Genomic DNA, 27,560 nt, shown 5'->3' with positions numbered 1-27,560 from the left:
AAATGGCCTTACAGATGTAGAAAAAAGCAAAGAGTACTGCCTTGAATTAACAAATGTTGGGTGTAAATAGGAATGCTACAGGAGATATACTCGAACAAGATATACTCCTAGACAAATGTGCATGCCAACTTAGAAAGAATTTCAGGGAGGTTATTAACCAAGAGTACTAGAGACAGAGGAAAAGGGGAGTAATAATGCTGACAGTGAGAGGAAGTCAAGTAGTGATAGAAAAGGAGTGAAAATAGTGATGGCAGATTTGTGGTAATGGGCTATAGGCAAAAAAGGATGATTATTTTGATATGAATTTATGATTACCCTAAGACTTCTGTCTTGGAAGTTAGGAGAACATTGGGAGAAATAATGTATTTTCAGTTGGACATTTTGTTTACAGGTGGAGACCAGAACCCAGTGTGTAATACTCAAGATGTATCAAAGGGGCTGAGAAGAGAAACTATAACTAGAAAGAACACATTTTTAAAGTAGTAAATGAAACCATTTGGATATTTGTCAGCAGTGACGGGAGTAACATATTAATTTTTTTTAGTAACTGGTAATACTAGTTACTTTTCTATATAGTAACGCAGTAATAATAAGTTACTTTTTTTAGTAATGCAAATGTGCATTACTTTTTGCGTTACTCGTTTTTTGGGTCCAAATGAAGGTGTGCCACAATTCCAGAGTGGCACCCCTTCATTTCCAATTTTTTTCTCTCTGTTTTTTTTATTTTTCATGCTTTGTGCACTGATGTCATCATGTGCGTGATGACATCGGCTCCATCAGGGCTACCAGCCTGTCGGAATTGAGCTCATGGAGTTCACATCATGCATGCATTTCCGGCTGTTCACATGCTCTGTGAGCGGGAACGGCACTCCGAACAGGAAGGGATTATTTAACTGAATGAAACTGCAGACTCCGAACGGGAGGTATTATTTAACTGAATGATGAAATTGCAGTAAGGAAACCTTATTTTTTTCTGAATTATTTTCAGGGAAGGACTGTGTGTGTGTGTTGAAAGCATACGGATTTCCTGTGGGGATTTTCAATTTCAGCTTGGCACATGTAACTTTATGCAGCATATTTTCAGTTTTTCCCAGATTACAGTATTGCAGCATATAACATCCAAAGCTTTTTTGACTCGCCCACTTTTGAGCAGTAATGTGACAGAGCTATATCAGAAATGATCCTCTATATAGATAATTTGTGACAAGGTAGTATTTTACAGAGATGCTCCACAGCTGTATGACTTGTGTGTGCTTTGCATGTGTATTTGTGTGCATCTGTGTGTGTCTCATAACTTTGTGCAGTCATGTCTCAGAGTATACAAAGCCATGTGAAACAGAAAGTTTGTCTGTATCTCAGAACTATGTGCTGAAAATTCACAGAGCCTACAGATTCATGTTGATATAGAAAATACTAATATACACAAGACTGCAAATGTGAGTGTGTGTCTATGTTTTCACGTGAGTGAATGTACATAAGTTTGAGTACATCTGTATAAGGCTGTGTGTGACACAGAGGATGTTAGGGTCTGCTGCTGACAATAGAGCTACAGATTCTCAGCCTGTACTTCACATGACAGCATTACTTTTTGTGCCTTTTGACTTCCCTCCCTCAATCCCTCCCTCCCTCCTGTGTTACAAACTCAGGCCACAGCCTTGTACTCTCATCAGCTAGCCCTTTCAGGAAAGGCCAACATACTGTTACCAGACATAGGGGTCACTGCAGCAGCCAGCATTTCTCATTTCTTCTTTTTTGTACCTTTCTTCATTTAATTCCAAATACTGTAACAAATGAATAGTACTGCACAATAATTATCAAAAGCTTAGATAAGTGCATTTCCACAGGACCATTAACTATACCATATAAGATGTTACATTTTGAGGATGTCTTAGTGCTTTTTGATTAGATTTTATTACAACTTCATGAGTAAGACACATTCTTCATTCGCTCAGGAATGAGCCTGCACAAAGGATTACAAGGTTCTTGAGATTCTTGGTAAGAAGCAAGCATGGAAGCTTTCTTATTGCTACCATAGTCTGTAAATAAACAGATAATTCAGTGGCTGAATGTCTTAAAAAGATATAGTGACAACTACCAATATCCGCATTCATTTTGATTTACCATATGATAAATATGTGTGGGTGTGTGTGTGTGTGTGTGTGTTGAATTGATTAAATGAAATGTATTTTAATATTAATGAGCTTTTAAAATTAAGCTGATTTGTTTATTTGAAATAACTGGTATTTTTTGATTGGAAAATGGAAATGAAGGAAGTATATAATGGATGCTAATAAATGATGTAAGAGATTATCTGATGAAGTCCAGCTATAGGACGAAAACGCCTTGATTTTGGAATTGCGTTAATAAATTGTGTTTATGCACTTCGTTTTTAACTGTGGTGGAATCTATTGTGCTTGGTGACATTCTACAGAAAACTGCCGGTTTTTCTTGGTTGCTATTTGACTTGGTTTTTGGATTGATTAAATAATGACAGGCATTTGAATTTCAGACTTCATATTCTTCAGAAAATAAATAACACAAACCTTTTATTCTAGCAATTTTCTAAGTTTATAAGATCAGTATTTGAAATGTATCCCTATTTTGGGGCTATATTCCCCCATTATTGGCTTTGTCCAGGCTTTTTGTGCGAAGAGTTGAGAGCTATGGTGAGAAGTAAGAACATAATTTGTATTCCCCCATTATTGGCTTTGTCCAGGGTTTTTGTGCTAAGAAGTTGAGAGCTATGGTGAGAAGTGAAAACTGACTTCACTAAATGATAGCCATTTAAGTTTCAGTCTTCCTATCTTTCAGGAAACTGCTGATTTGGCATAGTGGTATATTGCTTTGATTGTAGTGCACAGGGTCCTAGGTTCAAGACTTGCCAATGAAATGCATGGTGGTAACACAACATTTTATTCTAGCAACTTTCCAAAATTATACAAGCAATGTTTAAAATGTGTCCCTGGTTTTTGGCCTTTTGTCCACCCCCCCCCCAAAAAAAAAAAAAGCAAACTGAAACTGAAAATAAGTGCGAGAAGCTGTGCAAGATGCCTATGGCTTACACTACTGTCATTCTATTTATAGTGTGGGTGTGGAAGTAGACTTTTATGATGGAAATGTTCTGAATTGGGTAGTTTTGTCATTACTGGTTCATGCATTTTGTTTCATTGCCTACAGTATAGCCTACTGGAAAAATGTTCAAACAAGAAATTTATAATGCACTCTAACAAGTGTGCTGTATTATACAAGGAATATAATTTAATAAAGTCAGGAAGGTGTATCAAAGAAAATAACACATGTATTATTCTTGTTTGGTGTGCAAGGGGCCAATGATATGAAAACAGCCCAAAGGTAATTTTTATCCACCACTGGCCAGATGCATTTTCTTTGGATGTGGTGTGGGTTTCAATACTGTTTCAATGAATGTGAGTTTCAAGGGCAGAGAAGTTTTAATGCCAAGTCTATTTTCATTGTGAGACAGTATTGCTTTTTTAGCAGATGTCTATTAGTGTTTTTGTATTGTGCTGCAAAATGTAAAGAGTGTGTGTGCGAGAGATCGGAGAAAGAAAGAGTGAGTAAATGCATATATGAAAGCTGAAGAGCATGTGTGTGAGAGATCGGAGACAGAAAGACTGAGTGAATGCATGCATGAAAGCTGAAGAGACTGTGTGTGAGAGAGGCTGGAGAGAGAATGTGCAATTTGTTGTAAACTGACTGAGTGAGTGAGTGTGAAGTAGGTGTTGCCAGTTTAGCTATTTGACTTGTTTGGTTTGACTTATTCTCAGACTGGGGAGAGAATGAATTTTTTCATATCTTCTTTTTTAAAACTCAAACTCTAAAAACATAAGGTATGTTTCTGCAGAAGGAAAACAAAGTGTAACACATGAAAATTGAGCTGCTCATACCGTACTGTATTTCTTTGATTTTTTTCTGGTTGCTTGAGAGTGCCAGTTGCTTGCTTGGCTGTGATATTTTGGTTGACTTTGTTAGACTTATATGACATTTTCTGTAAGCATTTTTGCGTCCTCAGCATTAGTTTTAGCAGATTAGCCTAATGTATGTTGTTGAAAATTTGATGGGTTGTAACTTGTTATAGGTCTTGTGTTGCTGGCTGTATGTACTTTGGTTTAAGTATTAAATTGAGAAAAACATAGGAAGATAAATTAACTGGTATAACTTAAAAGGGCTGGTAAAAGTTAAACTGCTGCAGAATAAGAAGGGGACTGTTATGGATCAAGAAAAAGAACAGATATAAAGTGCTAAGGGAAAAATAAATGAGTATTTGAATAATGTACATGAATTGAGAAGGAATGCAGTTAAGCAAATATTTTTGATAATAAAAAAGCACTCAGCTGCTGTTCGCCCACAAACTTCTTTAATAACACAACACACCCAGTAAAAATAACACTGAACACAGTTCTCGGCACGTTTTCGTCCAAGACTTCATCAGAATGGTTACAAACACAACTCCCTCCCATTTTATACAAAAAACACTTCACCAATAAAGCAATTAAAACAATAAATCAATTCATTAAGCTTGTTAACCTGCTTAACACACCCAAGAACTTGCTTGTGAATATAGTGCTTAAACTGCTTAAAGTTACTGTAAAAACGTCCTTAAATCTGTTTTATATATATCTATCTATATATATATATATATATATATATGTATGTATGTATTACAACATATTAAACTACAACATAAAGATAATAAAACAGTACTTTGCTGCCATCTAGTGACCTAAAAGTTCATTTCATTAACAAATATAAAACATCATAGGTTTATACTAGGCTATCTGCCCTAAGGCATTTATAAGCCTAGCCCAAAGTTTTGTGGCTTACGCCACCCCTTATATGAAAAAATACTGTGCCCATTAGTTTGTTGTGCCTCTGTCCAGCAGTGACACAGAGATGATTCCCGGGGTAAACCTACGATCTCCCATCCACAGGTCAAGATTTCTCTTGAACAGAGCCAGCAAGGTGCTCTGCCTCACATGGACTGGGATTTTATTCCACAACATAGGGAGTCTCTGGGTGATGAATTTGTCCCTCCAGCACGTTCTATTAATAACCGTGTCAAGGTTTAAGTCTCCCGCCCTTGTGGTTCTGAGCGATCTAGATTTTTTGAGGTGAAGCATATTCATCAAATCTGGGTTTGACATGGCCTTATATGTCAGGCACAGGTCACCTCTGAGCAAGCGGTATGAGACTGAATAGAGCTGGAGTTCTTTCAGTCGGGCAGCATAAGACATATTTTTGAGACCCTTTATCCTTTTGGTGAGGAACTTTTGGGGCCTTTCCAGCTGCTGCAGGTGTCGGGTCAGATACATTCCGAATGGGGCATTGTACTCAATCATAGGTCTAATGAGTGATGAGTACAGGGGGACGATGACCTCCCTTGATCTAGATGTGAATCCCTTCATGATCAGGTGGGCAATGTATAAGGTTTTTCTAACTACTTTAGCAACATGAGTGTCAAACGAAAGGCTACTTTCAACCTGGGTCCCCAGATCCCTGATGACTTCTTCTGTGCTCAGTGGATTGCCACCTATATGGTAGCTAGGGGTAACCTTGTTTTTCCCAAAGGGTATGACTATGCATTTCTTGGCGTTTAACTTTAGGCCATGGCTCTGGCACCAGTTATCCATTTCTGTGAGGCCCTTCTGAAGGATATCTGTGTCAGATGTGTTTTCGACTATGGCGCCCAGTTTGCAGTCATCTGCAAACTTTGTCAGCCATAACCCTCCTGTGTTTGCTTGTACTTCAGAAAAGTAGATGCCGAACAAGAGTGGACCCAGGACTGAGCCCTGTGGGACACCACTTGTGACAGGCTTTGAGTCTGACATGGCTCCAGCAACTCTGACCCTGTGGGTTCTGTCACTTAGCCAGTTTGCAACCCATCTTGTGATGTATGGGTTTACATTCAAGCTGATGAGTTTTTCGATGATACCTGAGTGGGGTATTGTGTCGAAGGCCTTTGCCAGGTCGAGGTAGGCTGTATGGACTGCCTTTCCCTCATCAATGGCCTTGGTGACTGTCTCGAAAAAGTCAACCAAGTTTAAAAGGCATGATCTGCCTTTGACAAAGCCAAACTGGGTTGGATCCAAAGTCTGCAAGTTCCCTATGTCTTTATTTATGAGTTCCATTATGATCCTCTCCATGGTTTTGCAGATAAGGCTTGTCAAGCTAATGGGACGGTAATTACCAGCATCGGTGGAGGCACCGCCCTTGTGAAGTGGGACCACAGTCGCCGTGCGCCACTCCTTGGGTACGTATCCTGAGGTGAGGCTAAGATTAAACAGCTGTCCTAACTGCGGGTTTAATTCCTCATTGAGTTCGTGGAGCACACAGCCGGGGACACCATCCGGTCCCATGGATGCTGTGTTTTTTGCCTTGGAGAGAGCAGTTCTCACCTGGGCGTTGGAGATGTTTGGGGGGCTACAATCCTCTGGTATAGATATCTCTCCTTTGGGGGAGGGGGAGAAGTTTGCACTGAACCTGTCAGCCAGTATGTTGGCAATGTGTGTAGGTTCAGTAATCTTCACATCATTTGAACTAATTCTGAGCATATCTGGGAGTTTCCTCCTAGGTTTCTAACATAGTTAAAGAAGGCCTTATGATTGTCTTTTGAGTCCTTGGCGATTTTTCTCTCAAAATTTGCCTTGGATGATTTTATGAGAGCTCTTAGTTTTTTACTTATAATGATCAAAGGTGTCTTACCTTTCAAGGATTTTGCTCTATCTTGTAGTAGCTTCCTCCTTTTGTTGTAGAGCTTGTTTATGGCTGGGGTCCACCAGACTGGACGCTTGCCTTTGGTACAAAGAGTCTTAGTTTTGTTTGGGATTGCCTGATCCATGCAGTCCTGTAGGTGCTGGTAGAAGGCATTTGTAAGTGATTCAGCGGTTTGAGTAATGTTTACCACTGGCTCAGGGGCCTTAAAGGAGACCACGCTAGTTTTTAGAAGTGTGAAGTCGGCTTTTGAGAAGTTTTTCACTGTGGTCTTTTTTATTTCAGGTGGGGGCGGGATGAGGACCTCCAGCGAGGTTAGTTTATGATCTGATCTCACCAGTGAGGGGTATACTTCCGGTGTTGAACATTGTGATCCCATGTTCGTGATGATGAGATCAAGTATGTTTTCTCCTCTTGTGGGGATGGTGACTAGTTGTTCCATGGCATTTGAGTTTATGAACTCCAGGAACCTTTGGGCTAGAGTGTTTGGGCTTGAGTAGTGTTCCCAGTCTATGTTAGGGTAGCTGAAATCACCTAGTATGATGGTGTTTGGAGATACATTTATCCCCTCTAATGTTTTCAGGAAGGCCATGTGAGGTTCCCGAGTTTGAGAGGGTGGCCTGTAACATGCTACAAATTGCAGAGCAGTCTTGCCTATGGTTAATTGCACCTGGATGGTCTCCGATGCATTGTGCGTTGCCACCAACCTTGAGGTGTGGGTGTCCTTTATGAATATGGACACCCCCCCCCTCCTTTCTTGGTGTTGTCCGGATTTTGGGGCCGGAATGCATGATATGAAGTGAAACCTGATAGTGCTGGGGTGCTCTCAGGAGCCTTGAACCAGGTTTCTGTCACAGCACAGACATCGATGTTCTCCATACTGAGAAGGGCCTCGAGTGCGTGCATCTTGAGATTGAGACTTCTGGCATTGAGCAGCATTACCCTTAGTTTTTTCCTTTTTGTGTTCTAGGGTGGTAGGTTTAGAATTTGAGCCTTGCCTAAAAAGGCACTATGGGGTGGCAAGAGCCTTTGCCAATATCCGAAGCCTAGGGGTGACAGGTGCAAGCCATCCCTTGAAGCAGCGTGGCTTGTCCAGCATGTCATCCCAGGCAGACAGACATTGGATCCCTTTGAATGACACCAGAATTTAAGCCAATCATTAAAGCTGATCATCTTATCACTGTATTGTGGCATCACTCTAGGTGAAGCTAGGATACTGCTCAAGGTCAGGGTCATACCTGCCTGGGCTACATAATCAGAGAGCTCCTCAATGTCTCTTTTCATGTAGTCCAAGGAGGTACGCCTCAGGTCGCTGACACCAGCGTGGACAATGACTGAGTCGTACTTGTACCTGCTGTTGAGAGACCTGAGTGCTTGCGTTATGTGGCGGATTCTAGCGCCCGACAGGCAGCTTACTGTGACCTTCTCCTTACTCAGTCTGGTGAGCGGACGCCAGTGTGTCTGACTATGGAGTCACCTATGACAAGTATGTTTGGTGTTGTATTTGGCCTTAAGGGCAGTGACTGCTTTGCACACTGATTTTGTTGTTTATGTGTTGTTTGTGTGGTGTATTGAGTTTGCAGTTGCTTGGGTGTCTGCTTTGGAGGCCTCTGCTGTTTAGGTAAATTTTTACTCAGAGCCTCCGAGTATGTCTTAGTGTGTTTATGTGTTTGATTCAGTGGTGTGGTTGAGTTATGTGAGACTGGTATTGTGGTGTGTGTAGTTGCCTTCTCCTCCTGCCTGGTCTTGCCAGTCCTGAGTTGAGAGAGCTCAGCCTCCAGTCTGGCTAAATAGCTGCATCTCTCACAAGTGTTAGTGTTACGTGGGAGGAGGAGAGGGTTGTCCGTGTACATGAGGCAATTGTAACATTGTCTCAGAATTCCCAGATTCACCAACTGGGCAGGAGAGGACACGCCAGCATCTGACCCTTCGACATGCTAGAAAGAATTATGAGTTGGTATGAGACAGAAAAGTAATGGGCTTAGCAGGGAAGTGGGCATTCCTGGGGGTTTTGCTAGTGAGAGATTTGTATAATATAGGAGTGCTTGACCTGCAAGGAGAATGCTTATAAGACAAGGGATATGCTTATAAGACAAGTGCTGAGCTTTTTGAGAAGAAAAAGCTATTTGGAACAAGTGCTGCACTTTTTAGTGAAGGTGTAAACTGTTTAGGTTCCTAACAGAGCAGTTCAAAGGGAAAAATTGAAGAACAGACTTTCTGGAGCCAGAAAGAGTTTAACCGGCGCTGCCCGATGCTGCTCTAGTGGCAACTCCGTGCTAAATCACGCTAAAGCACGTTAAAGCGTGCTTGATAGCAGGGGCTGGAAAGAAGCAGGAATAGTCCCAAAATGGACAATAAAACTACAGTTTCAAGTCAGTAACCACCTCTACGGGGGGCAGGGAAGCTGCTCAATGTTATTCACTGGCACTGATCACAGAAAGACCCTCCTTCAGCCCAAGCAAAAATGGCCTCACAGAAACTTTCAAACAGTTCAGGAACAGCAAGCCTGTAACTGAACTTTTTTAACTCTCAGAAAAGTGGGAAAAAAGCAAGATTTTTTTTTTGTTTTTGTTTTTTACAGAGATAGCAGAGGTTCACAAGTAATATCAAGTTATAACAATGCAGTAAATGACCCCACACAAGAGTGCTAGGTCAAGGACAGAAAATATGCAAGTTTTAAGAAAAAATGATTTAAAATTAAGTGCAAACAGGAAATTCAGCAAACAGCTTTTGGTTGTGCTCTAAATACAGCTACTAATACAGAAATCAAGTTTAACAAGCCAGAAAATGCTCAAGCTAGGCAGCTATGCAGAAAACCTTAGCAAATAAACAGAGAAAAAATACTTAAAATCTCAAAAGTGGCTCCCTTCTTCTCTCAGCGTTTTTTCCTCTTGGAGGGTGCTTCACCAACAGCCAACAAGCCTGAAAAGATGCCCAAACCACGAGGCAACTAGGTTTTAAGAGAGAAAGATGAAGGAGTTTTGGAAATGACCCCTAGTGGCCAATAAAACTACAGTTTCAAGTCAGTAACCACCTCTACGGGGGCAGGGAAGCTGCTCAATGTTATTCACTGCCACTGATCACAGAGAGACCCTCCTTCAGCCCAAGCAAAAATGGCCTCACAGAAACTTTCAAAACAGTTCAGGAACAGCAAGCCTGTAACTGAACTTTTTTAACTCTCAGAAAAGTGGGGAAAAAAGCAAGATTTTTTTGTTTTTGTTTTTACAGAGATAGCAGAGGTTCACAAGTAATATCAAGTTATAACAGTGCAGTAAATGACCCCACACAAGAGTGCTAGGTCAAGGACAGAAAATATGCAAGTTTTAAGAAAAAACGATTTAAAATTAAGTGCAAACAGGAAATTCAGCAAACAGCTTTTGGTTGTGCTCTAAATACAGCTACTAATACAGAAATCAAGTTTAACAAGCCAGAAAATGCTCAAGCTAGGCAGCTATGCAGAAAAACTTAGCAAATAAACAGAGAAAAATACTTAAAATCTCAAAAGTGGCTCCCTTCTTCTCTCAGCGTTTTTTCCTCTTGGAGGGTGCTTCACCAACAGCCAACAAGCCTGAAAAGACGCCCAAACCACGAGGCAACTAGGTTTTAAGAGGGGAAGATGAAGGAGTTTTGGAAATGACCCCTAGTGGCCAATAAAACTACAGTTTCAAGTCAGTAACCACCTCTACGGGGGCAGGGAAGCTGCTCAATGTTATTCACTGCCACTGATCACAGAGAGACCCTCCTTCAGCCCAAGCGAACATGGCCTCACAGAAACTTTCAAACAGTTCAGGAACAGCAAGCCTGTAACTGAACTTTTTTAACTCTCAGAAAAGTGGGAAAAAAGCAAGATTTTTTTTTGTTTTTGTTTTTTACAGAGATAGCAGAAGTTCACAAGTAATATCAAGTTATAACAGTGCAGTAAATGACCCCACACAAGAGTGCTAGGTCAAGGACAGAAAATATGCAAGTTTTAAGAAAAAACGATTTAAAATTAAGTGCAAACAGGAAATTCAGCAAACAGCTTTTGGTTGTGCTCTAAATACAGCTACTAATACAGAAATCAAGTTTAACAAGCCAGAAAATGCTCAAGCTAGGCAGCTGTGCAGAAAAACTTAGCAAATAAACAGAGAAAAAATACTTAAAATCTCAAAAGTGGCTCCCTTCTTCTCTCAGCGTTTTTTCCTCTTGGAGGGTGCTTCACCAACAGCCAACAAGCCTGTCAATCTGTCTAAAACCATGGAGTGGTCAAATACCTGTTTGTTAAAAATCTGGCTTATTAAAACATTAACAATCTAACTTATTAAATAAAACATTAAAAAATTCTTGAGGGATGAATACTTATGTACAAGAATGAATGACTAAATAAATACATACATAGATACATAAGTAGGGTGCTAGGTCGCCCTATAATTTGGCCGCTCTTAACTTTAATACAGATGCAAGGGAGACCATCTCTTTAAGCCCTGGCCATTTAGTCACCTCAATGACCAACTGCCAGTACACTTCTCGATATTCAGTTTGTGTCTTCCATGGTCCCCCACAAATATCCATCTGGACTTTCTCTAGCACAAAAAATACAAAAGTAGCCTCTCTGCATGTCAAAGTATGTTTATATAGGGCATTCCTATTATTGCCCTTTTTAATAGCATAACTGTGCTTGTATAGTCTTCTTTTTAAGCACCTTTCGGTCTTTCCTACATAAAAACTTTCACATTTTTCACATATGGCCAAATATACCAGCCCTTTAGAGTCACAGTTAGAATAACAATTTGCACTAATACATCTATTTCTACTAGGGATATAAACATCTGATTTGTTAATAATAAAAGGGCATTGTGGACAAGCACCACATTTATATGTCCCTACTCTTCTAGATCTTTTTTCTATGCCCTTCTTCTCCAAAATATTTTTAATACTTTTACCCTTCCTGAATACAAAGTTTAGGGGGTAGTTAAATTCAATATTCAAATTCGATAATTTACTAAACTTATCCCACTCCTCCTTCAAAATCACAGTAATGGTTCCTGCATCTCCACTATAATCCATTACAAAAATGTTTTCCACCCTATCATTACTATCAATCACCTGTTGGTTGCCACCAATCCCACTATTCTCTGTTTCTAAAATAGGTGCAAACCTATTACTTCTATTTTCTAGAACTTCATGAAAAATGTCATTAATAATTTTCTCAGGGTATCCCCTATCAAGGAACATACTTTTCAACACTTTACCTTCTTGTATAAAGTCTTCCTCCTCTGATGTCATTCTACTACCCCTGACGTATTAAACTTTCACAATGCTCCTTTTTTGTGTAAATGGATGGGAGCTGTGAAAATGCAGAAAGGAATTGCAGTAGGTAGCTTTTCTATGTACCTTTGAAGTGAAACTATTACTATCATAGTCCATCCCTATATTCACATCCAGGTAATCGATAGAACCCTGTCCTACTATATATGTGAACCTTAAAAAATCTGTGCGGTTAGTAATGTAATTCAAGAATTCACAAAATTTTCCTCACTATCTACCCAGACGAGGCAAATGTATCCAAAAATCATTGATAAAGGACCCAACAGTCCTTGTACACAGAATTAAAAATGAATTTCTTCTCCACGAGGCTAGCATTAAATTTGCAAAGGTTGGGGGACACACATGGCACCCATTGCCACTCCAACCACCAGGCAAAAGAATTCTCCCTCAAAATAAATAAAATTATGTTTTAAAACCAGTTCCATTAAGATTAAAATCAAATAAATATCTCTCTCACTAAAACATTCATTGTCCCTTAATATTTGTTTTAAAAATTCCAAGCCTTCTTTATGTGGGATGGAAGAAAAAGGTCAACAACATCAATTGTAATAAATAACATACTGTTCCTAAAGAACAAAAAGAGTTTTTATTAAATGTTTATGATTGTGTATAAATAGGGATTAAATAGGGATTATTAGTTTTTAACAAAATAATATGTAGAGATGTGTTTACAGTAATTTTAAGCAGTTTAAGCACTATAAGAATTGTGTTCAGCATTATTTTTACTGGGTGTGCAGTGCTGTTATTAAAGAAATTTGTGGGCGAGCAGCAGCTATCTGAGTGCTTTTTTCTACTGAACTGTGACTGTTTGGCACTTGGTCCATGGTTGTTGCTTTATTTCTGATAAAGATCTCACAGCATATGAAGTTTTAGCACAATGATTTAAGCAACAGTAAGTAGAAACATACAGCTATGTAAGTAAACTTAACGTAACAATAAATATTTTGAATAATAGTAGATATTTAGATAGATTACACAGCTGTAGTAACTTTAATAATTTCTTAATAATTTAGCAATATGGGACATCCTGCTAAGGATTGGACTAGCCAGACTTCCAAAGATTTAGGATTCCTTCCATGTGCCCAAGCCACTTGTATGCACAAGGGATGCAGAGTAGACAAACCTTCACAGCTTTCTTGCATCAGAAGACAAAAAGGCTATATCCCTGACAAATAGGAACATAAAAAAAAATCCTAAATCCTGGCAAAATATAGGGTATGGAGAGAGGGAGGGAGTGGCTACTGCAGCAGTGATCTATTTAAATATCTACTGTTAATGGTAAGCTTACTTGCACAACTGTATTATATTCCTCATTACACCACCAGTAATCTTAAGCACAATGGGATGAATACCACAATTTATTGAGTAATCGAGGGGGGAAAAGTGGATCAGAATCCAGGATCCCTTGGAGAATAGTCCTAGCAAAGCCTGCTCTAGACCTAGAGAGTCTGCAGTGTTCGGTAAGGGTGTGCACAGATGACAAAGTTGCTACCTCTAGCATATTTCTAGATGACACGCCTTTCCAAAATGCCACAGAAATAGCCAGGGCTTTGAATTTGATTGAAAGTGTCTTGCTGTGCTGGGAGTAACACAGAGAAACAATAGTATAGGTCAGCCAATTGGAAATAGTCCGTTTAGAGACAGGCTGTCCCCTTTTCTTAACTTCACAGGAGACAAAAAGTTGATCAGATATCCAAAAGATCTTTATTCTGTCAATGGAGTATCAGAGCTGCTTATGAACATCCAGAGTGCATGGAATTCTCTCTCCCCCTGACGTACTGGCTCTAGAAAGAAAACAGGGAGAATAATGGCTTAGCTTAGTGTAAACTCTGAAATGACCTTAGGCATAAAGGAAAGATTTGTTCTCAAAGTTACCCTATGTTTGTGAAAAATGGCACTGAGGTGAGTTACCATACCAGCTTGTAATTCGGATGCTCTTCTTGCTGATGTCAGAACAATAATTAATACTGTTCTCCAAGATAAGAACATCAGATTAGCCTTATTAGTGTAGGTTTTTCTAAAACAAAGTTATTCAACTTCAAGGTATATACCACCCTAACAAAAACAGAAAAGGTAAGGGAGAAATGTGGGTCTAGGGGCAGACAAGCAGAAGTGTCTGAAACAGGAATCTTGATAGAAGAGTAAGAAAGGCTAGAGGCTAATAACTCACTCAAATACTGAAGAAACACAATTATCTGAATCTTTAAAGTATCCCGGATCTTTGACTGGCACAAACTAGAAAATCTTCTCCAATAAGTCATATATAATTTTTCCAGTAGCAAGTTTCTTTGCCTCCTTTAATATCTGCTGCACATCATCATCATCAACCATTTTTTTACCATTTTCTACAGGGGTTGGAGTTTCATGCCAACTGTCACTGTCAATGCCACCTTCCTGCCTTCATCAACACTCATGCCTGACTGTCGCAGTTCTTCTCTCTCACAATCCATCTACCTCTTTCCGTGATACCCTCATTTCCTTTTGTCTTCTTCCTGTATGTCCCAAATTTTCTTTAACAGATTGTTGTCTGCTTTTCTGCACATGTACCCAAACTACGATAATCTGTTCTCTTTAACCTTTTCTGCAATTGGAGCTACTTTGGCTTCTGCTCTTATGTCCTCATTTTTTCATCTGTCACACAGTGTGTATCCTATTACCTGTCTCAGGCTCTTCATCTCCCCCACCTCTAGCATTCTCAACTGCTCTGCCTTTACTGCCTAAATGTCTGTGCCATACAGTAGTACTTGCTGCACATCGTCCCAAAAAATGAATAAATAAGTATGCCTAAAAGGTATTAGAAGACTATCATCCAGGCAGTCAACTGAAGAAGTTGAAGGCTGGGGTGTATCAAACTCCTCCTTTTCTGTGTCAGTAAGTCCATTCTGTAAGGAAGCTTGAGATAATTGCCCTTGGCCATTTTCAAAAGAAGGAAGAACAGGAAATTGCCTTGACCAAAAGGGGGGGGGGGGGATCACCACACTTACATTTGGAGATTTTTTCTGAATATTTACAACTCAAGTTGTCAGAGGAAAAGTTGGAAAACCTTAAATGAACATTCTCTTCCATGCGAATGGAAAGGTATCTATCTTCCCAGCCTGCATGAAAGGAGTCTTGGCAGAATTTATTTAGTTGTTTGTTCCGAATGGAATCAAACAGATCTACTTAAGGAGTTCCTCAAAGAAGCATCAATTCCTGAAGAACGCCGTGTGCAACTTCCCTTTGTAAGGGTCTGTCCTGGTCCTGTTCAGCTTGACAGCTACAATGTTTTGCTGTGATGGAATGGATATAGCTGGGAGGGACAACTGAGTTGCTAGATCTCAGGCTACCATAGCTAATCTGCAAAGGGGGTAGGACGTGGCTCCCCTTGTTTGTTTATGCACCACATCACTGTTGAATTGTCAGTAATTACTAACAGGTCATGGAGTCCAATGATGGTGCGAAAATTTGAAGGCACTTATTAGAGCCATCATTTCCTTCAAATTTGTTTTAACCTGCCTTGTTTGTTCCAAAGATCCTGCAATTTCATTCCTTTGGACACAGCTCCCCAATTAAAGTCTGAAGCATCTGTTGTTACAAACTTAATTAGGGGCTAGCAGGGAGAAGGAAAGACCTGGCCTGAGAGAAAACTGATTCACCCACCAACTTAACTCCTTTTTCACAAATGCCAGTACTGGAATTTGAAGTGATAGAAAGTGCTGGTCTTTAGTCCAAACTGAATCTTTCTCATGTGAAGTATGGCCAAAATAACCATGACAGTAGAAGCCATAAACCCTAGATGTCTGAGGTATTCTATGGCAGATGCCAGAGTTTGGTTTGAAAATATCAGAAATTGCTCCACATAACTTTCCGCTTCGTCTTGAAGAACAAATTCTAAATTCAATCAACTTCATATTTTCCACAATTAAATTTGTGCTCTCAACTTTCTGCCTCTGATTTCCTTTCGCATTTCAGCAACTTTCCCATCCCTTTCTCTAACCAATTCCAAACTACATCTCTCACTCCCTCCTCCCCTCCATATATTCCTTCATTTTACTTCAGAACTATCACATCCAAGGACATCCACCCTCTGCTTGAACATATTAAACTTGATAGCCCCCTGGTAGAGACAGCCTTCGCCTAGGGTTTATCATTGTACAAGCAACATCATAACCCAACTGAATTGTATCTACAACCTGTGTATTACACAAAATATTATGCCTAATATTATGCCTAATATCTGGAAAAATGTCACTGTAAAACCACTTCCTAAGAAACCCAATCCCTCCACTCCAGGAGACTACAGGCCTATTTCTATTTTCCCTACCCTAGGAAAGATTCTGTAAAACCTGCTCTACTTTCAACTCAATCAATACATAAACCAACACCATCTTCTCTCTCAAAGTCAGCATGGCTTTTGGTCTGGACACATTACTGAATTATACTAGGAAATCCAGGGTGCAACTATCATTGTTGCAGGAGACACATTTGGAAAGAAATAAGTATGTGAATTTGACAAAGAGAGTATTTCGGAATGGGTATTCAGCAGAATACTAAAGACAAGAGGAAAAGGGGAGTAATTATCCTTATTATCCAGGGGGGGGGGTCCAGTAGTGATGGATGAGGGAAAAAAGACAAAAATTGTATATTTGTGGTAGCAAGGGACTATGGGCAAGGGAGGAAGATTACACTGGCATGTATTTATATTCCACCAAAAACTATTATGCAGCTTAAGAAAATTTGGGGAGAAATAATCAGCTTTCAGCATGAATTATTATTTACAGATGGGTACTGGAACTTGATTTGCAATAGTGAGGCTGTATCAGGGGACCTAGAAGGGACAATATAACAAAAGAGGGCAGATTTCTGAAGAAATTTATGAAAATATTTGGTATGGAAGATGTGATGTCTTTAGTAGTAACTCGCACAGAATTTACATATTATTCTCCACGGTATAATAGCTGGGTTAGACTAGATCGAAGTTATATTTCACAAGAACAAGTGCATTTAATTGAAAGGTTTGACACACATTCAATAACTATTTCGGATCCTGCACTAATAAAAACTGTGATAAAAAAGCAGTATAAATTTAAAATAAGACACTGTTGCTTTCCCCACCTCCCTGTTAAAAAGGTAGGAATTTAAGGAATGGATAATAGAAATTAATCGAGCGTTATTAGAGAAGCTAGAAATATCTTCAGAAGTTATACCTAGAGTTTAAAAATACGGTCAAAATAAAAGAGAAAGATATGGCTAAAAAATAACAGAAATTACTTAGATGGTCTGACAAAGTTTAAGGTATTGCAGAATAAGGGGAATCTCATAAAACAAAAGGAAGAGCAAATGCAGAGTGATAGAAAATAAAGGAGTATTTGGATAATATGTATGAATTTAAAATATTGTAGTTAAGCAACTATTTTTGATAACTTCGCACAAAAATGTTTAGCATAATGACTTGGATAACAGAACACTGAAAGGGTTGTTGTCAAACTTAGGGGAACCTATGACAGGAAAAATAATGAGAGATCCTGTAGAAGTTTTGGAGATGTTCTGGAAATTTTATGAAATTTTGTATAAAGCAGAGAAATGTAGAACTCAAGAAGGAGTACAAAAGGAAATATTTATGGAAGACCTGATTATGCCAAGGTTAGAGGTTTATAAGGCTCAATAACTAACAGTTAAGATAGGAGGTGATGAGATAAAACGGTCTCCAGGAACAGATGGTAGTTTGCAAATTAAAAGGGAAGAAAGTGTTAAAGATTTGGAAGATTTTCTTTAACAGTATTTTAAAAGGAGGGGAAGCACCAGCATCTTGGAAGAAAGCTGTGGTCGCTGTGTTATCTGAAGATGGCAAAGACACTTAAGACCCAGCTTCACAGATACCCATTTCAATTTTAAACCACAATTATAAAGTGTTTATATCTATACTAGTTAAAAGAATGGCAAAGGTGTTGCTAAAATTGATAGATATGGATCAGTGTGGTTTTGTGATGAAAAGGCAAACATTTGACAACATTAATAGAACAATGATTACCCAGAGGGAAGCAAAATGTAAGCTAATAACCTTTTTTGTTGGTGGGTCTTGATGCAGAAAAAGAAACTGACAAGAGTAAGCTGAGATTTTATGGTAGGGCATTGGAAGCATTTGCATTCCCTGATACAATGAGGTTAATTACAAGGATATATGAAATATTGGAAGCAAGAATGAACGTGGAAGGGTTCCTCTCAGATAAGCTGTGTTTGAACGCTGGAAGCAAGCAGGGGTGTCCTCTTTCCCCTTTGTTATTTGCTTTACATTTACTGCCACTGGAAAAGAAAATAAGGGACTCAGAAATTCAAGGCTATAATTGGTATGGTAATCAAGAAAACTTGGCTTTATTTGCAGACGATATTATTTTGCACCTGATAAATCTAGAAAATTACATCTCAACGTTATGGAACATTTTGAGACACTTTCAAATCTTTTTAGGATATAAAAATTAATAAAGATAAAACAAAGGCTATAGCAGCAAATTAAGTACCCACACACAAATTGGTTAACAAATACCCATATTTATGGGGACATGATAAGATGAAGTATTTAGGAGTATGGAGCTTCTGTTATGGTAGCTAAGGGTATACGAAAAGAGACTAAACACCAGATAATACAAAAATTGAGAAACTAGAAACTCTTATTTATGGATATGGATAGTAAGATACAAGCAGTGAAAATGTTTTAGTTCCATTAGTCTTGCATATGGGGCAGGCATACTTTTATGAACCCAAGGAAAGTTGTGGACAATAATTAATAAGGATTTGAAGGAATTTATATGGGAGGGAAAGAGGGTAAAAGTTAAGTGGGATAAGTTGATCCTTCCAATAGAACAAGGTGGTTTAGGTTTACCTGATTTGAAGGGATATTTCAGAACTTAGAGCTACACAATTACGGCTTCTTTACATAACACAAGCAGAAGGTTATAATTCAAAGTGGAAAGGGATGATGAAGCAAGGAGGAAGTTTAAGAAAAAAGAGAGAGAGTAGCATTTTGGAAGCAGATCCTTAAGTAGAATAACAACCATACAGATTATTATATTCATAAAGCAGCAGAAAGTATTCTAAGATCTGAGCCAATATGAGGATGAAGAAATAAGATTTTGCCAGTAGGAATAACTGCAAGTACGGGCACAGAAAATGGGCAAAAGGAGGGCTGGAATTTATTGGAGAAACCTGGCAAAGAAACCAAGTTATTGGAAGCAAATAACTCGAGCAGGAAAGTTAAAAGACTTGGATGAGGCCAAGATGACATTTGGATTTCAGACTAGAGACTGCCTTCCCTACCAGGGCTTGATCTCAGAGTATACGCAAAGAGAAAGGGATAGGGGGATTTTAAATGAGAGACCTGCTCTGGTTGAGTTTTTAGTTGAATGGAGAACAGATGCAGCTGTGAAAAATGGATAAAAATCAATCAGATGATGTTAAACAATGGGAAGACATATGAATGGCCCCTCAAGTAAGCAACCAAGTCCGGAAGGTTTAGGACTTTCGCTTAGAAGTGTTTGCATAGGTATTTTCATATCCCAAGCAGACTTCAAAGAATTTTTCCTCAGGCAGATAGCAAATGTTGAAGGTGTGATGGAGAAGAAAGAGGTAACAGAGAACATATGCTTTGGGAGTATAACGAGTTTGCAGATTTAAAAAAAAAATTTCCTACACAGTACTCTATCAGAAATACTGGGTAAGCAAATGGCTGTAAGTAAGGAAATTATTCTTCTGAGCTGGGATAGAGGATCTGTACTGCCTAGACACAATAAGGCCTTATTAAGATTAATTCTGTTGACTACCAAAAAAGAATTACTAGAAAATGGAAATCAAAGACTACACCAACTGTATTTGAAGTACTGAATGTTATAAAAGAGATAAAAGAACTGGAAGATGGATCTTTAGAAAAGGGAAGGAGCAAATTACATAGAAGTAAATGGAAATTGTGGGAATAACGCATGAATAATAATGTTCAGGAGGAGGAGAAGTAAGGTTTAACAGAAGGCAGGAAATCAACATTTTTTGTAATATCGGACTGATGATAGTAGCAAAGAAAACATTGCATTTAAAAGGAAAATGTTAAAATGGTTTGTTTTCTGTTCTGTTAATATATGTTTGTCTATGTCTTATATCTTAAGTGATAATTTAATAATGTGCTTAAAAATGGACAGACATCGATTAGTGAGATTTTGTGGAAAGTAGGCAGACATTTAACATCATTACCAAAATAATGATGATCCCAGAGGGAATCAAAACATAAAAAGTGCCACTAGTGTGGTCATACTTCTCAACTGTACAGATTTTCGCAGAATGTCCAGATTGTGGCCTCCTATTTTTGGTCTGTTTTCATATACTTGTGGTTTACTGGCAAATTAGTGGTAAATCATTACATATCACAGTTAGAAAATAATGACAGACATTTGAGTTCCAGACTTCATATCCTTCAGAAAATTCATGCTAATGCAAAACCTGTTACTCTATCAACTTTCTAAGTTTGTAAGAGCAATATTTAAAAACTGTCCTTATTTTTGGGCCTTTGCCCTACTTTTACTTATGGCTTTGTACAGATTTCTTGCTCAAGAGATTGAGAGGTATGAGCGTGGTAAGTCTGGATACAGAAAAAGTATATGTTACAGTCTTTTGACATTTTATAAGTAGAATAATGGTAGCATGTTTGCTCCATAACAGAATAACATATCTAATAAAAAGACTATATAAAAAAGACCAGAGGGAAGAATAAATAAAGAAGGGGCTCTTTCAGACAGCTTGAGTTTGGGTCAAGAACTAGGCAGGAATGCTCTCTGTTCCCTTTACTGTTGCACTATATGTGGAGTGATATGTGCTTCCAGCTTTATCTCATTCATTTTCAGATTTAGAGCAAAAAAATCCACTGATGAACATAGTGCTAAACAACAATCAAGAGGAGAAAGGGGAAAGAAATACAGTTAAATTTTACCCGCTCTTGCGATGTTTGATAACGAAGATGAAGTGCAGTGGGATCCCAGTCAACAGCAATGTAAGCATTCCCGATGGAGGCCCCCTCTTCAGTACACTCAATCTTGCAACCTCTGCAAAATCTGAGGCAAGAGAAGGGTACAAGATGTTACCTTTACAAGATATTTAGACTCTCTTCTAACTAGTTGATTCCAAATTAGTTAAAATTTTCCAGTTGCTAATATTTGATATGACAAAGGAAATAAAAACAAGATGAAATATTCAAAGCAAACAACTTTCTACAATTACTACAGCAAGTATCTGAGAAAGAAGCATCACACAGAAAACTAATACCACCCAGTGCTGTTTGGCAATAATGTTTCATCATATGCCAGAAATCTCAGCAAGGCAAAGGACATATAGCAGGTATAAGGAAGTGTAAAGAACACATCAAATTTTACAGGCTCTGCAAAAGTCTGAAATGAAATCAAGCAATGTTAAAAGCTCTGTATATTCACATAATTCTCCCTGTTACATCTGTAAGTAATACAAAAGTTATGTACATCATAATGATAGACCTGTGTTCGATGTTTCCATCCTTCCTCAAATGATGGGTCTCAGATCCGACCTCTTATCAGACATTGTCTGCTTTTTCAGACTTTTGGGTTTCATAACTCAGGCTCCTCCCCTTATCCATTATCCCCAACATTACCTCAGATCGGATTTGTCCCCTAAGTTTATAAAAATAATTGCATACATTATAAAGATGTATTAATAGAGAATTACATGACAGAGCAAAGGAAAAACCTGCACTGAAGTTGCAAGAGTATGTAATGCTGCACCAAAGACAGCTCATATAGTCATACCAGAAGCCAAGGGAAGAAAAACTTTCTATGAGATAGGAGGGAGGGAAGTTGAGGAAGGATGGAAACAGACAACACAGATCTATCATTAAAGTAAATGCATAGCCTTCATATTTTTTCTGTCTGTTCTTAAAATGATGGGACAGAGTCCCCAGCTACTTAGTTCTAAGGGTGGTTTTGTGGAAGGGTGTTCCAGAGGATAGTAGAACTGAAAGCTGCCTTATCTCTAGAAAGCAAATCTAATGTGTAACAGGAAATGACAGTATGAACATTAGACCAGGTGGCAGCAGCACAAATGTCATCAACTGAAGCCCTAGAAATGAAGGCTGAAGAAGTGGATACATATTTTGTTGTGTGTGCTATTGGTGGCCTTTATAGAGCCAAACCTTTTTGCTTATAAACTCAACCACCTATCTAAGGTAACCTTTGACACTTCTTGACCCATCTTGGTCTTAGAACTTGAAACAAACTGATTTGATTTCCTTAAAGATTTGGTTTGATGAAGATAGAAGCATAATTGTTTATACACATCCAAACAAATGCAGCATGTAATCTCCTTTATTTGAAAAATTTAGAAACAAGGATGGACAATTATGACTCTGATTGACTGAAGACTGTGAAGCTACTTTAAGCAAAAAAGAAGGATTTCTGCATAAAGTGACCTTATCCTTGTGGAAAATAATATATAGAAGTGGGCAAGATACAGCTTGCACATCTGACAACCTTCTGGCTGAAGTAATTACTACCAGGAAATTAGTTTTCCATATCAGAAATTTTAGGTCTACCTTGTCAGCAGATTCAAAAAAAGGGCCTGAGTCAAGGCTTGTAGCAAAACAGTCAAGTCCCAAGGAGGACTGGGATCCTTAAGTGGAGGTCTGAGAAGAAAAGGTACCTCCGAGGAAAGGTTGAGGCTACAAAAGAGTGATTCTCTCCCACATGCAAATTTGTGATGGCTGTTAAATGAGCCTTATCATTAGAATAACAAGCTCTGTTATAGAAAATGGAAACAAGAAATTCTAACACTCATAATATAGGAGCAGAAAAAGGATCTAGATTTCTCTGTGAAGCTCAGATGGAAAAATCTTTCCATTTACTTTTGTAAACTTTCCTAGTGGATGGTTTCCGAGAAGAGGTAAGAATCTGGGCCACTTGGGAGGAAACCCTGGGCTGAATAGCCATCATTGGAAGTGGAGAAACCAAGTGGTTAGCTTTAGGGTTCAAATATCTGGATGAGTCATTCCTGGTGGGGGAGACAGTAGATCAGGATTCAGATCCAGCACTCAAGAGGGGTGTACCAAATGAGGCCAGAGGAAAAGAAACCACACCTGTCAAGGTCAAAAAGGTGGCAATGAGAATGACTTTGATCTTCCATTGTAATGCTTTCAGTAAAAGTTTTGGAATTAGGCGAGTTGGTAAGGTGGCCTATAGGAGACTGGAAGGCTAGTTGTGGATCACAGTAAAGAACTTGCTGCATTTGGAATTGGTGGGAGAAGCTAAAAGATCGCAGTGTGGTTGACCCTATCAATAAAAGATCTGTAACACCACTACTGAATTAAGAGAATACTCGTAATGTAGCAGAATAGTTCTGCTCAGCCTGTCCACAGGGATTTTGGTCTTCCCCAGAATTTGTGTTGCCATCAGAAAGGGAATGGAAGATACCATCCACTGCCACACTCTCATTGCTTGTCCAAATAATGGGTATAACAGCATTTCCCCTTGTTTGTTGCTATACCAGACTACTGACATATTGTCAGTCAGGATAGAAATCACCCCTAAAGGAAGGACATTCTTGAAAAAAATTAAACATTAGGAGGACTGCCTTGATCTCTAGACACTGATGTGAAGATTGGCCTCTGAATGGGATCACGTGTCTTGGACCATCTTTCTGAGGTAATACGCCCCACACTAGTTGGGAAGCTTCTGTGGACACTGTGGATTTTCTTTTGGGGGGGGGGGGACAGCCCTGGAAATTGAATCCATCAGTTTATATGACTCTGCAGATCCTTGTTATGCATATTGGAAAAATCATGAGGTGGGATCTGATGGACCACTGGACCACAAGTGTCCACTGTAACACTCTCATATAATATCTTCCCAAAGGGACCAAAGTAATGGAGGCTACCATTGATCCTAAAAGTGGCGTCTAGTAGGAAAGAAGCTATTGAGGCTGACTTCCTAGGGTCAGTAACCTGTTCTCTGGTTACCTAGCAATTTGAATGGTTGTATCCAAATGAGCTCCTATGAATTGCAGAACTTGTACTGAGGAAACCTGAGATTTGTCCTGGTTCACTGAAATTCCCAAGTTGGAGCAAAGCTGAAGCAAGTTGCTCCTGGCCCAAATAAAAGAGACCTGGAAGAAGGAGAGGTAAAGAGCCAGTTGTCTAGATACAGGAACACCCGAAATCTTTAGAGCTAGAGGTGAGATGCAACCACTGACATGAATTTGGTGCACGCTTGAGAGGCTGTGGTGAGACCAAAGGGCAGAGCTTTGAACTGGAAATCACTGTCTCCCAGATGGAAGTGAAGGAACCTCTTGAAGCATACGTCCATTCTGAAGTGGTAGTATGCATCGTGAAGGTCTATCCAGCACATCCAGTCATCTTTCCTTAGTAGTGGGAGGAGAGACTTACCATGACCATCCAGAACTTTGTGACTAACAAACTGATTCAAGTGGCTGAGGTACAAAACTGGCCATAGGTCCCCATTCTTTTTATTACTAACAAGAATCTGGAATAAGCCCTTAATCCCTCTTGGTCTGGTGGGAACTTCTGGATGGCTTGCTTGTCTAGCAGTTTTTTTTTTATTTCTAATGCTGCTCCTTTTCTTTGAATTGGTGGTACATTGGGAAGTTTCTTTTGTAGTGAGATTGGATATAGAAAGGGAACAAAATAGCCCATGGAAATTACTGTTTGCACCCAGACATCTTTGATGATGGATGCCCAGGCTTCTGGGTGTACAGAGACAACCCCCCCCCCCTGACTGCCTTCAGAGAGGTGCAGTCAGGCATCCACTAAGGAACACTAGAAAGGCCTCTCAGAGAATCGAGCCCTGAGGCCTTTTTTTCTGCAGGCCATCTCTGCCATTAGGACGTCTACCATTAAACACCCCCCCCCTTTGCTTCTGGGGGAGAATCTATCTCCTGATGAATCCTGGAAAAATTCTTTAGACTTCCTAAAACCACAATTTCTTACCCTCTACTGGTTTCTAGAGAAGCTTCATTCGGTGGTAGAGAACTGTATGCCTAGGGCAGAAAGAGTTTTCTCATCCTGTTCACTCTAGGAGAGTGTGAGTAGGACCTTGAAGCTGAACAAGTGGACCCACCAAACTGGACATTGATAAACAACATCTTCAAGGGTTCTGCAAAATCACGGAAGTACATCCAGGCATGCCTCCTTATTGTAATGCCTGTTCCTGCAGCTCTTGACACAACATTCTTTGAGTTGGCAATAAGATGCATGGAGGTATTCAACAAGGGTTGAAGGGTGGCCAGCTGAGAATCCACTATTTTTCTGTCTTCTGCAAACATGGACCCAGAAAGATGCTTGGAAAGCTCTTTGGCCATGTATCTTTGGAACCCAGCCATGTGTGCCAAATAGTTTAGCAATACTAGTGCAAAGGCAGCTGAAGCACAAACTTCCTAAATTTGTCCAAAGCCCTGAATTCTCTGATAGAAGGAAGAACAGAATAGCTTTCTTTCGCTAGCGCCTTCTTAGTGGCTGCTGCTACTAACATGGCATCCACTGGTGGGCCTTTGGTCCAGTGAGAACGGTACTGGGGGCCATAAGGTATTTAAAAGAGAGGGTCTCACCTTTGTGTTACACTACAATGAAATGGCCAAAGACTTCTGTGAGAGTTTAAGATTGAATTGGAACTATTGTTTCACTGAACAAATGAGGCAAACCTTGGGGGATAACCCCAAAATTGTTTTTTGCAGGGGGAAGAACATTAAGAACATACTGGAAAGGGAGAACAAGGGTTACATTAAATCTAGGATGAGTAAATGTGGGAATTGTACTGCGTGTAGATTTATAGCAGAAGGTGGTTACATATGTGTGGGGGGTTACCCACGTACCTTGGCATGTCCTGGCCTGTGCAATTGCAATACTAAGTGTTGCGTATATTTGGCATCCTGTGTGTCATGCGAGGCTTACTACATTGGCATGACAACACGTAAACTACGTGAAAGAATAGGTGAGCATGTTAGAAGTATTAAGAACAAAGATGAGCACAATGCTCTTTATTTACACAGTAGGTTCTGTAACAACTTCAAAAAATTTTTGTTTTTTGTTATAGATAGGGTTATGCCATCATCAACAGGAGATATGAACAATAGAGTGGCGGTTTTGGAAACAGAGTGGCAATTAAGACTTAATGCCACCAAATATCCTGGTCTGAATGACCACATCTCTTTAAAACCCCACTTAAAATGGAAGGCTACTGTTATATAATAGAACTATTAGGTTTCAATGTATTTAATAGGGAAGTTAGGAAAAAAGAAAAAAGAAAGTGGTTGGTTACTTTTCAGTACATACTGTGTTGTATTATTAGTTTTATTTTATTTACACATATATTTTTTAGTTTAATTAATATTTATCAATGATTATATTTATTTTAGTAATAACTTAGTTATATATATAAGTGAAAACGACCTGTGTTATGTTATCTGTTTAAATATTCTATCAGAATCAATATGTAACCTTTATATGTATATTTTATACATATTTTATATCTATTGTATATACAACATGGATAGACAAGTCCGACCAAGAGGTTATTTAACTTTAAAAAATGATGAACTAGGACATAACTGCTTAATTAAGTGATTAATTGGATGATTGGGAATGTATTTTTTGTATTTAATATGGAAGGAAGTGTGTTAGAACAGACTCTGAGGATACCAGTTTACTGGTGAAAGCGCTTAGTCTGTATCTTGTGGCAATAAAGGATTTCGCTTCGTATTTGCTGTAACTGTTTTCTTCCATTGCTGTGGTGGATTTTTGTTTGTTTGAGCCATAAGGTATTTGTCCAGTTTCCTGTGGATCGGTTCAGTAATGTTTGGTTCCTTTCATGCCTGGCGAGAGATTAAGTCCTCCATCTCATCCACCTAGGGAATCACCCATAGAGTGAGCTGGAATCAAAAGCCTCAATAAATGTGGATTCCTCCTGGGATAGGGGTTCAGAAGATCAACCTCTTTTCTGTCTTAGTAGCTTGAGGATCTCCACGAATGAGACATCCTCAAGGGGTAAACTGGGAAACCCCTCACCTTCATTGAAATCTGTCTCTTCTATCAAGGACTCCTGGGTGGAGTCAATGTGTTTCCTCTTACACGTATGCTTCCATGGAATCTTTGCAGGGGAAGCTACAGGGAGGACTCTGAAGCCTGAGGGGAGTCCTGAATGAGGACTTTCTCAAGGCCAGTATGAACCGGCTGTTCCAATGGAATAGACTGTGCAGGATAAGAACCCAGGACTATTAAATGCAGAGCGGGTGTACCTAATAAGGGCAGAAATGTGCACTCTCCAGCCTTGGAGGAAGCTCTCTCCACTGCCTTAGAGTCAAATGCTGAGGGAGAACCTAAAGCCACTCTGGTAAGAGCTGAAGCTGCCACACCAGCATGGCCAAGGGCACCGCAGCAGCTCTATTCTGAGATCGAAGCCTGAGCTGAGTTATCAAATGACAAGTTTCCAAGAGGAAGAGGCTGCTCCAACAGCTATGGAGTCAAACCCTTAACC

General features: G+C 39.3%; 1 protein-coding gene across 2 annotated transcripts in view; it reads right to left on the bottom strand.

Moving 5' to 3' along the window:
- Nucleotides 1-27,560, bottom strand: part of USP32 (ubiquitin specific peptidase 32) — a 3,310,274-nt gene that overhangs the window by 393,540 nt on the left and 2,889,174 nt on the right. For both annotated transcript variants that reach the window (XM_044054559.1, XM_044054560.1), the window contains exon 29: nt 20,987-21,107. In XM_044054559.1, the coding sequence (XP_043910494.1) occupies nt 20,987-21,107 (121 nt within the window). The remainder of the gene's footprint in view (nt 1-20,986; nt 21,108-27,560) is intronic.

The sequence above is a fragment of the Protopterus annectens genome, chromosome 13.part0 (assembly GCF_019279795.1).
Source record: "Protopterus annectens isolate FY-2018-M chromosome 13.part0, PAN1.0, whole genome shotgun sequence".
Taxonomy (NCBI): Eukaryota; Metazoa; Chordata; order Ceratodontiformes; family Protopteridae; genus Protopterus; species Protopterus annectens.
This window is presented reverse-complemented; position numbering and strand designations above follow the sequence as displayed.